The sequence below is a fragment of the Hibiscus syriacus genome, unplaced genomic scaffold, assembly GCF_006381635.1.
Source record: "Hibiscus syriacus cultivar Baekdansim isolate YM2019G1 unplaced genomic scaffold, ASM638163v2 tig00110472_pilon, whole genome shotgun sequence".
NCBI lineage: Eukaryota > Viridiplantae > Streptophyta > Magnoliopsida > Malvales > Malvaceae > Hibiscus > Hibiscus syriacus.
Window position 1 is genome coordinate 1,104,149 of NW_024062752.1, and position 15,110 is coordinate 1,119,258.

At 39.0% G+C, this 15,110-nt stretch overlaps 1 protein-coding gene and 1 pseudogene across 1 annotated transcript; one reads left to right on the forward strand and one right to left on the reverse strand.

Moving 5' to 3' along the window:
- Positions 1–1,375: 1,375 nt before the first annotated feature.
- LOC120127734 (G-type lectin S-receptor-like serine/threonine-protein kinase At2g19130) lies at positions 1,376–2,155 on the reverse strand. Its single transcript, XM_039145583.1, has 2 exons — positions 2,032–2,155; positions 1,376–1,950 (listed from the first exon to the last, which is right to left on the reverse strand). Exons 1-2 carry the CDS (start codon positions 2,153–2,155, stop codon positions 1,376–1,378), a joined length of 699 nt encoding a protein of 232 aa, XP_039001514.1.
- Positions 2,156–3,401: 1,246 nt separating this feature from the next.
- LOC120127735 lies at positions 3,402–12,329 on the forward strand (annotated as a pseudogene).
- Positions 12,330–15,110: the final 2,781 nt, after the last annotated feature.

A 15,110-nucleotide genomic window follows, 5' to 3' on the forward strand; every position in this document is an offset into this window, starting at 1 on the left:
TCTTTTGCATTTGCATCCCGCAACTTGGGATCCAACAAACTTAGTACATCTCCTCCGTTGCTTAAACAGATTGCAGTGCAAGCCGGGAAGTAATTGTTGTTCTCATCATCTCTTGTCTCCCAGTTTCTCCTTCCTGATATAATCTCCAAAGCAACATTCCATAGCTAAAAACATCAGATTTTGGAGTGATGGGCTCACCTGAAATAATTTCCGGCGCAAGGTACCCTCTTGTTTCTTTCATCGAAGTCAAAACACGACTGAAATCCCTACCAAACAGCTTTGCTAGTCCGAAGTCTGAAAGCAGAGGATTATAGTCGGCGTCAAGAGAATGTTCTCGGGCTTGATATCACAGTGTATGATGCATACTCTGCACTCCTCTTGGAGATAGACTAATCCTCGAGCTTTTCCCAATACGATATGATGCCTTGTTTTCCAGTCTAGGATCTCCGACTCCTTATAAAACAGATGACTGTCCAAGGAACCATTTGGCATGTAATCATATACCAGAAACCTTTTCATCCCCTTCAGGCAAAACCTAAGAAGGCGCATGAGATTAACGTGATGAATCGTCCCTATGGTGCTCACTTCAGCGCGGAACTGCTTGTCTTCTTGGTCTTGGCATTTGAGACTCTTGACAGCTATGGCATCCGAATTCGGAAGCGTTCCTTTAAAAACAGTACCAAAGCCACCTTCACCTAATCTTTCGGGAAAAAAATTTCGTCGCACTCTTTAAATCACCGAACTTAAAGATAACAAGATCATCAGTCGGTTTAGCATCTGCGTAACTTGTCATCCTGCGTGTTGAAACTAGGAGTCCCAAGATAGCAATCAAATCACAGTTGCTGCAGCTGCACTAACAGTGAACCGCTCGATTCTTATCCTCTTTTTAACTCCGCCAGCTTCCGGAAGCCGGAGATACAGATCTCTTCCGAGATTGTCGCCATATGACAGGTATTGGATGTTCACCAAATCTTCTCGCCATATGGAGCAGTTACCATCATATCCAATCGTGTCAGTCTCTTAAGCAGGCTGTTTACACTCTTCCAAGCTCTTATCATTTGTTAATGACACTTCATTTGCCGGTAATAATATGTTTTGAATCACTTGAAAGCCATGTTTTGCATCTTTACTGCACTGCAACCGATATCTTCTACGACAACCACTCGTATAATTTCCCGAATTCCATTCTCCAGGAACTTTAGGTTCAAAACCATCCAAGCATCTACAATGATGCAAACCAAATTGATTGCAAGCACCGTTTGCTCCACAGAAACCAAAGATTTCACAATCTTCCTTTGGTTTTTCCCAAATAGTTTCCCATTTCCGAGAATCATTTTTCCATACAAGTTTTTGCACTTTCCCTGATACATCAATCTTAAATCTTACAGGAATCGAGGGGCTGGTGACCGAGTAGATTCTCTTCCTTATTCGAAACATATTCCATGGTGGTATACTTGTCATCCACTGTTTCAGTACTAAAAGAGGAAACTCTCTCAAGCCAATTACAAGTCCAGTGCCTATGCCCATTTTTTAGTACATGATACTCCTCAGCTCCATCGAGCACCAGGGAAAACGGTCCAGGCGAAGGATCATTCGAACTGCTCCAAGAAACATAGCTTTGACTTTGCCCTTTCCTGTTCATCTTACTTCCACCAAGCTTGGCACCAGGCAACCATGTATCAGTAGGATGATCAAAGCTTTCCCATACTATGACCGAAGAGCTCGAACTCGAACCATTTCTCAAAACAAGATTCCCACAATCCTCAAGAACAGCAACAATGAAATCATACACGGTGTTTGATGACGACCAAACTGGGATTGCAGATTGGTTGTAAAGAACAAGGCTACCCTTTTCGGTGAGCTCGAGTTTCCAACCGAAAGGATCAAGGAGTGGCTCATCTCTGTTAGCCACCCACACCACAATATCAACTGATAGGCTGTACCAGACACCTACATACTAGCCTGTGGAGTTACCTGACTTGAAGAAACCAAATTTAAACCTTTAATTGCTTGAGCTTAATGTTCGGTTACCAGAGAGTGATTGGCCTGGATACATGGCGTTTGTATCCATTTTAATGGAGACATAAGTTTCAAATGATACGAAGTAAACGATGAGAACATGGAGAGGAAGCAAAAGCTTTGCTCTGCTTCCCATAGGAGAAAATTTGTATGGATTTGTTTATCTTCTGTTTCACCAAAAGAAAGCACTTTTTCATCCTTATTTTCCAAAGCTCAAAAATTGACTTCTGGATTCTTTCAATAGAAAAAAAAAATTAAAGACTTATTCAACTGAGTGCAAATGGGTCCCCTTGAAATATTAACAAAGGAAGTATGAATACTCCTTTAACGGTTAGTTGATTTAAATATTAACAAAGGAAGTACCGATATTCTCTTTAGGAGTACGATACTTCTTGATCTGGGCAATTTATTTTGCACGAAAATTGATCCCAACGACTCCAAACAAACTCCAACAGTTAGAAACGACCACAACAACATTCTAACACATAAATACAAATTCAAAAAACTTGAAGAAGTGTCAGAATACTTATCCAAGCAATCAAACACAAGAGAATAGTTTTTCAATCTTATTTTAATTTCTCTTGTAAATATTTTGTTTTTGTGAGCTTAATTCTTGTAAACACCTTCTTTTCTAGAGATTTTTCTTGTTTACATTTTTTTTTCTTGTAAAGGGTTTTTGGTTCTATCTTAGCCATTGAAAAGATAAGGAATTGTAAAGATTATCTTTATCCTTGAAAAAGAAAGAATCTTTAATTGCTTGAAAATTTCAAATTAAAATTAATGGTCGAAAAGCAAGTTTATGTGATCTCATCACTTTTCCATAAAATGTTCATAATCATTTAAAATGGCTAATTATAGTAGACATCCTTAAATTTAAATTGATTTGACAAAAGATTAAACATCTAAAATAAATAAAAGATGTAGTTTTTATACCTATTTTTCAATTAAGCCTGTTTAATAAAACACTCATTATTTTTAATAGGTTTAATTAAATAGACATCCTCAAGCTATGGGTCAAATTTTAAATTGTTTCAAATATATCCAAATTAATTGATATATTATTTCAATTAGACCCTTTTATCTTATTGTCAATTTTAATATTAAATATCGATTTAAATTTGATATATTTATTTTTAAATAAAGAATTAATAAATATTTTTAACAAATCAAATACAATAAAAAAAACACATGACACTTACAGTGTGGTGAAAAATATTTTTGAAGAAAAAGTTTTTATTATTTAAATAATAAATCAAATTTAAAGAATAAAAATAAACCCAATTGGTACCACACCAAGCCCATATATACCTCCCCGACTCAAACAACCTTCCAAAGTATTTATTTCCCTCGAAAATTCAAATTCAAAAATTCAATAGCCTCACTTTCCTCCTTTCTCTCCTCAACGGTGATGGCGACGCCGACTCCGACAAAAAACCCATCGGGAAAATCCAAAAGATCTCACTCTCATCTTCACCAAACACGTGACGCTTCCTCCACTTCTTCGTCTCTGTCCCGTTTCGAGGCCTACAACCGCCTCCAAGCTGCTGCGGTGGCCTTTGGTGAGAAGCTTCCGATCCCGGAGATCGTGGCGCTCGGTGGGTAATCTGATGGAAAAAGCTCTCTCCTTGAAGCTTTGCTGGGGTTTCGCTTCAATGTACGTGAGGTCGAGATGGGCACTCGGAGGCCTCTCATTTTGCAGATGGTTCATGACCCTTCTGCTCTTGAGCCTCGTTGTCACTTCCAGGTGGCTTTTGTTCTTATTTATATTTTTGCGAATTTGGATTCCTTGTTATTATTAGTGTTACGGAAGACGGCTATCGGATAGAGCAAAATCGCAACTGATAATTTGAGAAAATAAAAATGAAGATAAAAGAGACACAAAATTTACGTGGAAAACCTTTAAAAATTTAGGGTAAAAACCACGGGCAACGGTAGAAGAATTTCACTATGAGAAAATAGGAATTACAACTTCTCTCTATCGACCAAGGAGAAAACAATGATAATTCTCTCTTGATAAAAAGGAGAAAAACAACTCTCAAGAAACTCGAAACTCTCTAAATTCTCTCTAGTATTGGAAGAAAGCTAGAATGCTTTGGGATGGTTTTGAAGCTAAATGGGATAGGGTATTTATAGCTAAATCTTAAGGACTTAATCTTGTAAATACCCTAAATTTTAGTGACTAAATGTTGTAATTATCCCTTGCATAATTCAACAAAAATAATAATTAAAAAATAAATAAAAGCAGCCTAAAGCAGCCGGCTGCTATTTGATTTTTCAACAATCTCCCACTTGAAGATTTGATTGGAACAATGATATCTTCACATCATTCTTTCTACCTTGTACCTTCATGTTGCTTACGTCTCTGATAGGCCACAAGAGGATCGACACCAAGTAAATTTGTCTGCATTGATCGCCTTCGTCATGAAATCTGCTATGTTGTCTTTGGTATGGATCTTCTGTATATCTACTGTCCCTTCTTCCACCTTTTCACGAATGAAATGGTATTGAACTCGTATGTGCTTTGTCCTTGAATGAAATGCTGGATTCCTTGCTAAATGCAAGGCGCTTTGACTGTCACAAAACAGAGAGACATACTCTTGATTGTGCCCAAGCTCCTCCAATAGCATCTTCAACCAAATTGCTTCTTTACTGGCTTGTGTAGCTGCTACATATTCTGCCTCTGTTGTGGATGTAGCCACAACTGACTGTAATTTTGAAACCCAGCTTACAGCTCCACCAACAATTTTGAACACATATCCTGTTGTAGATTTGCTTTTATCCAAATCCCCTGCATAGTCAGAATCTACATAACCATTTATTACTAAGTTTGATCCTCCGTAACATAATGCAACATTTGAGGTCCCTTTGATGTATCTCAGGATCCTCTTTACTGTATTCCAATGCTCTTTGCCTGGATTCGCCATGTATCGACTAACCACTCCCACTGCTTGTGCAATGTCTGGTCTTGTGCATATCATAGCGAACATTAAACTTCCCACTGCTGATGCATACGGTACTCGAGACATCTCCATCCTCTCTTTTTCTCTGCTAGGACTCATACTAGAGGATAATTTGAAGTTAATAGGAAGAGGGGTAGAAATTGGCTTACAGTCTTGCATGCTGAATCGTGACAAGATCTTCTTCAAGTAATTCTTTTGTGAAAGCCAAATCTTCCTATTACTTCTGTCTCGGTGAATTTGCATCCCTAGAATCTTGTTTGCTGATCCCAAGTCCTTCATTTCAAATTCCCTAGCCAGTTGTGCCTTTAATTCTTCAATATGATCTTTGTTGGGTCCTGCAACCAACATGTCATCCACATACAACAAAAATATAACAAAATCATTATCATCATACCTCTTGAAATAAGCGCAAGGGTCTGCATTAAGTCTGTTGTATCCAAGGCACATTATGAAGGAATCAAATCTCTTATACCAACACCTCGGTGCCTGCTTTAGACCGTACAGAGATTTGTTTAACCTGCAAACCAAGTTCTTCTTTTCTTCTTCTTCAAAACCTTCAGGCTGGAGCATATAAATCTCTTCTTCAAGATTTCCATGAAGAAAAGTTGTTTTAACATCTAGCTGCTCTAGATGTAAGTTCAATGTAGCACACATTGCCAAAACTACTCGAACTGTTGTTAGTCGAACCACAGGAGAAAATATTTCATTGAAATCAATACCTTCTTTCTGAGCATATCCTTTGACCACTAGTCTTGCACGATACCTCTCCACTTGATCGTCACCATTTATCTTGATTTTGAAGACCCATTTGTTACCAATTGGCTTCCTTCCTTGTGGTAGTGGCACAAGGTCTCATGTATTATTTTTATGAAGGGCTTCAATTTCCTCTTGCATCGCCATCATCCATAGTGAAGCATCTGAGCTGTTTATTGCCTCTTGGTATGTTGATGGCTCACCATCCTCTATTAAAAGGCAGTATTCAATATTACCTTCTATAACATAATCTGAGTGCCAATTGGGACGTCTTCTCACACGATCTGAATGACGAGTTGTTGGAGTTTCAGAACACTCTGGTTCTTGTTCATCATGTGCTGGTTCTGCTTCAGAAGAATCTCCTTGTTCAACCTCCTTTTCCACATGTATATGTGTAGTCTCTGACTTTTCAGCGCTATCATCGTCTTCTTTTCTTTGTAGCTTATCTTCTACAAAGATAACATCCCTGCTAATGATCACTTTGCTGGCAGTGGGATCCCACAAGCGATACCCCTTTACACCATCAGCATACCCCAAGAATTTGCATTTCCTGGATTTTGGATCTAGCTTTGAAATTTCTTGGGGGTTGTACATCACGTACACAATACTTCCAAATACATGGAGGTTTGAATAATCAGCTGGTTTACCAGTCCACATCTCCATTGGTGTCTTCATCTCTATTGCAGTTGATGGAGCTCGATTCACCAAATAACAGGCGGCATTGACTGCTTCTGCCTAGAATGATTTTTCTAGGCCTGCATCTCTCAACATTGCTCTTGTTCTTTCTAACAAGGTTATGTTCATCCGTTCTGCCACTCCATTTTGTTGAGGAGTGTTCGCCACTGTGAACTGTCTTTTGATGCCTTCTTTCTTGTAAAAGTCATCAAATTCTTCGCTTGTGTATTCTCCTCCATTATCTGTTATGAAACACTTGATCTTATTTCCAGAATCAAGTTCCACCCGCGCTTTGAAGTTTTTGAAAGTGGAAAACACATCTGACTTCTTCTTAATAGGGTACACCCAACATCGCCAGGAGTAGTCATCAATAAATGAGACAAAGTACTTTGCTCCGCCTAGGGATGTAACTGGTGCTTGCCATACGTCAGAGTGAACCAATTCTAGAACACTTTTGCCTCTAGAATTTGATGTGTTGAATTTTAACCGGTGCTGCTTACTTGTTATACAATGCTCACACAAAGGAAGTGTTACCTTTGTTAAGCCGGGAAGTAGCTTTTGCTCCACAAGGACTTTCATTCCTTGTTCTGACATGTGTCCAAGTTTCTGATGCCATAGCATTGCAGAATCTGAACTACATGAGGCAACAGAGGCTTCTGCTTCTAGCAAAGTTTCTCCTTTTAGCATGTACAAGTTTGCTGCTATCTTTTCGCCTTTCAGCACCACAAGCGCTCCACGGAACACCTTCATGATTCCTTTCTGTGTTTCAATCTTGCTAGCATTATTATCCAACAATCCGCAGGATAATAAATTTTTCTTCAGGCCTTTCACGTGCCGCACATCTCGAACAACTTTAATTGTTCCATCATACATCTTCAATTTGATGGTTCCCACGCCAACGATCTCTAAGGCATGATCATTGCAACTATACACAGATCCTCCTGAGACAGGTTCATAATGATGGAACCATTCTCTTCTTGAGGTCATGTGATATGTTGCTCCTGAATCAATGAGCCATATATCTGCATATTTCTTTCTACCTTCCACGGTGGTTGACGCTTCACAGCATAGAGCATCTCCATCATCTGAAGTGTTTGCGGTATTGCCTTGTGGATTTAAGTTTTTATTGAGACTCCAACAATCCTTCTTCAAGTGACCCTTCTTTCCACAGTGGTAGCACTTTAAATTCTTTTTGCTTCTGGACTTCGATCTACCATATTTGTGACTGCTGCTTTGGCCACGTTCTGTTGATCTCCCTCTCGTCGTTGTCAACGCTTCTGCTTGTTACAGATTTACTTGTCTGTCTTCCTTGTTTTTGCATCAATTTTCTTCTTGTAGAACAGCAGCTGCAACGTCATCGAAGACTAGATTGGTGACATTACTATTTGTCAAGTTGATGATGAGTTGATCATACGAATCCGGTAGACTTTGAAGTAGAAGTTCAGCACGTTCTTGTTCTCCTATTTTACAGCTTAAGGATGTAAGCTGAGAAAATAGCGTGTTCAGTGTGTTTAAGTGCTCCGTCACTGAAGTAGATTCTGACATCCGGAGAGTATACAATTTCCTCTTAAGGAAAATTTTATTGTGCAACGATGTGGCCTCGTACAATTTGGTGAGATGATCCCATATCTCCTTAGCTGTCTTCTTCTCATCGATGCTTGACAATACTTCATCTGCTAATGCTAGATGAAAGTTTGCCATAGCATTCCCGTCCATCTCGTTCCATTTGCTGTCATCTGCGAAATCCGTCGGCCTTTCACTGATAGCCGCTAGACACCCGTCTTTTCTCAGGATGGCCTTCATCTTCAATTTCCACAATGAGAAATTTCTCCCATTGAATTTTTCAATATTAAATTTTGTTGCCATAGCTTCTATTACGGATATCTCCCACTATTTCACTATCGTGAATAGTTCTCTAGAACCTTAAAGAATGGGTAATAACTTCTTACTTTCTTATGTTGGAGGATCCACCTTTTGGTGGCAACCACAAAGACAATAAGGAGATATTACACACTCAAATCTGGCTCTGATACCAATTATTGCGGAAGACGGCTATCGGATAGAGCAAAATCGCAACTGATAATTTGAGAAAATAAAAATGAAGATAAAAGAGACACAAAATTTACGTGGAAAACCCCTAAAAATTTAGGGTAAAAACCACGGGCAACGGTAGAAGAATTTCACTATGAGAAAATAGGAATTACAACTTCTCTCTATCGACCAAGGAGAAAACAATGATAATTCTCTCTTGATAAAAATGAGAAAAACAACTCTCAAGAAACTCTCTAAATTCTCTCTAGTATTGGAAGAAAGCTAGAATGTTTTGGGATGGTTTTGAAGCTAAATGGGATAGGGTATTTATAGCTAAATCTTAAGGACTTAATCTTGTAAATACCCTAAATTTTAGTGACTAAATGTTGTAATTATCCCTTGCATAATTCAACAAAAATAATAATTAAAAAATAAATAAAAGCAGCCTAAAGCAGCCGACTGCTATTTGATTTTTCAACAATTAGTTAAATCAAGATTTTGTCTGTGTTTATTTAATTCTGGTTAGAAGAACTGCAACATTGTTTAGTCAAAAGGAAAACCTGAATTTTGAGGAACCTAATTGCAAAACGTAATCTTATTCTTTATAATAGAATTTAGACTGAATAATTTGTTAAACATTTGTGTTAAAGAGTTGAATTTTACAACACTTTTTATTATCAAGCAGCGAAAATATCCACAATTTAGCAGTTTACGAAGGATTTGTTAGGTTTTGGATGAGGTTAATCTTGATTTTTGGCTTTAACTATTTTGCTAGCATTTTCCCTTTTTTTGTTTAGGATTGGGTGTTCTTCATTAATAGATGCTCCATTTATACACCCTGCCATGTTTCCCTTGTTATGTTTTATCTCTTTTTCATTGATTTTAACTATTAAAAACAGGAAGAAGATTCTGAAGAATATGGAAGTCCAGTTGTTTCAGTATCAACAATTGCTGATATTATAAAATCAAGAACCGATGCACTTTTGAAAAGGACTAAAACTTCAGTTTCTCCAAAGCCAATTGTAATGAGAGCTGAATTTGCACATTGTCCGAACCTCACTATCATTGATACTCCAGGATTTGTTCTTAAGGTACGTTGTTTCTTCATTTGAGGAAAAAATCTGAGTAAATTGGTTGAAATCTTGAAACAAAATGATTTATTTATGAACCAAAATATGTGGTTGGAAATTTGTTGGCAGGCAAAGAAGGGAGAACCAGGGAACACACCAGACGAAATTCTTTCAATGGTGAAATCATTAGCGAGTCCTCCCCATCGTATTCTGTTGTTCCTTCAGCAGAGTAGCGTGGAGTGGTGCTCATCATTGTGGTTAGATTCAATTCGTGAAATCGATCCAACCTTTAGAAGGACAATAGTTGTAGTCTCTATGTTTGATAATAGACTCAAGGTACAGATTTCTTGCTCTCCTTATTTGGCTGTCATCTTTATGATATGTAACATTGAGCTAATACATTCACACTACATTGATGTATTACATATTGTGGCACTGAAAGTATAAGCCTTGTCTGTTGCTTGATATGGTGTTTCTCTGTGTTGTAACTTGACGTGTATATGAAATTGTGTGGAATGTGATTGCAATAATTCAATTAATGCAGGAGTTTAGCGACAGATGGGAAGTGGATCGTTATTTGAGTGCAAGTGGATATCTTGGAGAAAATACTCGGCCATTTTTTGTGGCACTGCCGAAAGAAAGGAACGCCGTCTCAAATGATGAATTTCGAAGGCAAATATCCCAAGTGGATGCTGAAGTTTTACGTCATCTGCACGATAGAATCAAGGGAGGTTATGATGAAGAAAAGTTCAAGCCCTATATTGGTTTCTGTTCATTGAGGGAGTGTTTAGAATCAAAACTTCAAAAGAGATACAAAGAAGCTGCTCCGGCAACACTGGCATTGCTTGAGCAGCGGTGCAGTGAAGTTAACATAGAACTGACAAGAATGGACTCCAAAATACAAGCAACTTCTGATGTTTCTCATCTTCGAAAATCAGCCATGATGCATGCAGCTTATATCTGCAATCATGTGGTGAGGCATTTCTGTTATACAGGTTTTTCATTTGGTTCAGTTAAAATAGTCTCATCATGTTAGATTCAGCTAATTTAGAAAATCATTTGCCCTTGAGGTAATGTATAATTATTTATCAAATTGGACCACTCTCAAGCCTCAAGTTGAAACTTTTGAGGTAGAATCATATTTTCCAACATCTTCAGCTTAGTATATACCAGTTTCACGACCTGAATCCATCATGTTGAATCCTTCATATTTATCAAACTGGACCACTCTCAAGCCTCAAGTTGAAACTAATCACATCTTTTCTTTGCTTATTAGGGGGTTTTGATTGATGGAGCAGCTGATCCTTCCCCAGAGCACTGGGGAAAAACAGCAGAGGAGGAAAGATCCGAGAGTGAGTTAGGGAGTTGGCCAGGTGTTAATGTTGATATAAGACCTGCTAATGCTGTTCTTCGTCTTTATGGCAGAGCTGCATTTGAAAGAGTTATGCATGAATTCCGATGCGCTGCATATTCCATTGAGTGTCCCCCAGTATCAAGAGAGAAGGTAAATATTTCAAACTTTGAAATTTTCTCCAAGAATATCATGTTTGAGCATAAGTAAATAGAAATATTTTCCTGAAACAGGTTGCAAATATCTTACTTGCACATGCTGGCCGAAGTGGGGGTAGAGGAGTAACAGAGGCTGCTGCGGAAATAGCTCGTATTGCCGCACGGTCATGGCTTGCTCCTCTCCTCGATACTGCTTGTGATCGCCTTGCCTTCATTCTAGGCAATCTTTTTTGATATTGCTCTAGAGAGGAACCGCTACCGTGAATCGGAATGTAAGAAGTCATTTTTCCATCACTGACTGAACTCTTTAGCCATCATTTACCTATTTGTTTCTATTAATTTGCACAGATGGGAAGAATACTGGAAACTGGGATGGGTATGTTGGGTTTCACGCTGCTTTAAGGCATGCTTACAATCGCTTTATAAATGATTTGGCAAAACAGTGCAAGCAACTAGTTACACATCATCTTGATTCAGTCACAAGTCCATATTCTCAGGTCTGTTATGAGAACGATTTTCAAGGCGTCTTCGGCTCGAGTGCAAGCTCGTATCACATATATAAGCAAGCTTCAGCTTCTTCATTTTGCCTTGAGCTATCTGATGGTGGCCAAGTAACACGCGACGAGACAAACGATCGGGAGAACATGCCTCCCAAAAACACTGCAAAGCGGACCACGGCAGGAAAAGGTCAAGAAGCTAGAGAAGCTCTCCAAGAAAATCGAATGACAGTGCCAGAGACCCCATCTCCTGACCAGCCATGTGATGTGGTATATGCTAGAGTCAAGAATGAGCTCTGGAATTGCATCGAGGTCGGACCGAGGAAACGTATAGCAAGAATGACTGTCAATAGAAATAATGAACAATTGGCTAAAGTTCACAATGGTGGTAGTCTTTTATTTGGTAATGGTGATACCAGAACAGGCTCTAGTTACTCTGAAATCTGCTCATCAGCAGCACAGCATTTTGCACGGATACGTGAAGTCCTTGTCGACCGCACTGTGCCATCAACCCTGAACTCTGGGTTTTTGACCCCATGGTCAGTTTTTTAATCTATTCCTTTATAATTTTATTCGTATATGTGACATAACTTCTTGAATGTGAATGTCGGATACTAATATTTGAATGCAGCCGGGACAAGCTCGTGGTGGCACTCGGGTTGGCCCTGTTTGCTGTTAATGATGAGAAGTTCATGGATATGTTCATAGCTCCAGACGCCATTGACGTGCTGCAAAAGGAACGACAATCTCTTCAAAAACGCCAGAAGATTCTTCAATCTTGTTTAAATGAATTCAAAAATGTTGCTCCAGCATAATGTTCCAATCCATCTAGTGAAAAGAAAAATCTCACTTCATTCATGATGTTCTTTATGTTGGCAACCATTTTTTATCCACAGTTCGATTGTTCATCGTAATATTTGACTTAAATATCAAATTCGTTTTACAATTTTTACTTTTGAGAATCGGTGAAATCGCCGATGCAATTCTGCCATTCTCTCACATCAATTATCATCATCCTTTTGTTCATTTGTTTACAGTCCTCTTCTTTTTACCCAACAGGAGGGAAACGGTGGGGTTGCCTATTGGGTGGGATCCCCGAGGCTCAAATTTCAACGGTTAATTAAAAATAATGAAATTTGAAATATATATATAAGAAATTGTAAAGTTAGCCCAATTAAAATGGCAAAATATACATATATCTTCTAAATTTTTAAATTTAGCTACCTATAAGATTACTGTAACAATCGTCCTATTTCAATAATTAATTCTTCGAAGATAATATCTGATGAATTTTTTATTTTCAATGCATTATTACGTGAGTTTGCCCTCACATCGTGTTAGCAGTCTAATGTAAGTGGGTGTGCAGCTGATTGTAACAGATTGTAACTAAGTCATGCACGTGGCATTTGCTGAATGAGTCAGCTGTTAGTTAGTTAGCAATGCAGTTAGTGTTAACTGTTTATATGAGGCTTGTGCTTGTGTATATAAACTAGTACCATATCTCAGCTGAAATATACAAGTTCTGTAGTACTTTTTCAGTGTGCAAATTACCATTCCAATATGGTATCAATCGCCATAGATCTTGGGGTGCTTTCTTTCGCTGCTTAAAGCCTTTCTTGATGGAGTTCAACACCAACGCCAAATCGTTCACTCACAAGAAAATAAATGATGTTCTTGATGAGATGAATTTTCTCCTTTGGAAGCAGCAGATTTTGCTCACCATTCGGAGCCACCGTTTGGAACGGTTTCTTACCGGTGCCGTGACAACTCCACCAGAAACTATTGTTAATGATGATGGTATCACCCGAGTCAATGACGCCTATGAAAATTTTGTTGCACAAGATAGCGCACTTGCCTCATGGTTGTTATCCACCATCAGCAATCACTTGCTCCCTCAATTTGTTGGGGCTGAAACTGCAGCAGCCGTATGGAACATAGTTCTTCAGTTCTTTGCCAATCGCTCCACGACTGCAGTAATGAGTCTCCATTACAAGCTTCAGTCATTAAAGAAAGGAGGTGATAGTATGCGTACTTACCTTACCCGTGTAAAAGAGGTCTGTGATGCCTTAGCTTCTTGTGGCAGTGTTGTACCTCAAGTTGAACACATAGCAAGTGTTTTGAAAGGTCTCCCTCGAGAATACCAGCCTTTCATGGCAGTTATAACCTCTATGAGGGAAACGTTGTCCCTAGATAACATCTACACAATGCTTCTTGATGCTGAGACTCAACTTGCGAGCCTTGATGACCAGCTGGAGACCTTACCTATGAGTGCCAACGTTGCCCAAAGGGAGAATCAAAATTTTGCAATATCGAATTCAGGCTATGATCATCGCCCTGGAACTCGAACTGGTGGCCGAGGTCGTGGTAGGTTATGCTTGCAATGCCAACTTTGTGGGAAGATTGGCCATCTCGTTGATCGATGCTGGCATAGATTCGATGAAAATTTCTCTTGTGTTACCACTGATCGAGGATCCAGTCACTCGGACCGTAAGTCAACTTCCTCTGCTTACAACTCCACGTTGTCATCTTCTGATGCTGGGTGTGAGTATTGTGCCAAGCATAAGTCTGGCTTAACTGTGGCTGGGCAACCACAAACTCATGCCTCCTCCATGTCCTCTGACCGTTGGATTGTAGACACTAGTGCCACACACCATGTCACCTCAGATTCCAACAATGTATTAAATGCGACTGAATTTCTTGGCCCAGGTAAACTGCTAGTCGGTAACGGTATGCCACTTAATGTAGTTTCTACTGGCCACTCTCATGTTTGTGCTAATTCACACATACTTTTGCTGAATAATCTACTGCTTGTTCCTCAAATAACCAAGAACCTACTGTCTGTGTCCAAGCTTGCTAGGGACAACGACGTTTTTCTAGAGTTTCATGCAAATAGGTGCTATGTCCGTGATGAGAAAACCAGAAATATTCTACTTCAAGGTGATGAGCATGAATGTCTATATTCGTTTTCCATGAATAACAACTCCTTGGGAGTGAATCTTGTTGAAGTCAACACTAGCTCAGTTTCGTACTCTTTAGAAGACCTTTGGCACAGGCGACTTGGTCACCCAGCTGCTGAAACATTAGTGAAGATAGCTAAAGAAATAGGCATCAAGATACATTCTAATGTAAATAAGACCTGTGTAGCGTGTCATATGGGAAAAAGTCATAGACTTCCCTTTGTTGAATCAAATACATCAGTTGATTCTCCTTTCAATCTTGTGTACTCTGACTTATGGGGGCCACCTCATATGACATCAAATGGATTTCGCTTTTATGTTTCATTTGTAGATGCCTTCATAAGACATACGTGGATATATTTGTTAAAAACGAAAGGAGAAGTTGTGCTGGCATTTCGTATGTTTCAAAAACTGGTGGCAAATCAGTTTGGCAGCTCCATTAAAGCTTTGCAGACTGACTGGGGAGGTGAATTTCGTACCTTGTCACCCATGCTAGCCAGTGAAGGAATCTTGCACCGATTAACATGCCCCCACACATCTGAACAGAATGGGGTTGTTGAGCGTAAACATCGCCACGTTATTGAGCTAGCACTTGTTTTATTAGCTCAAGCATCTTTACCAGTCAAATACTGGTCATAT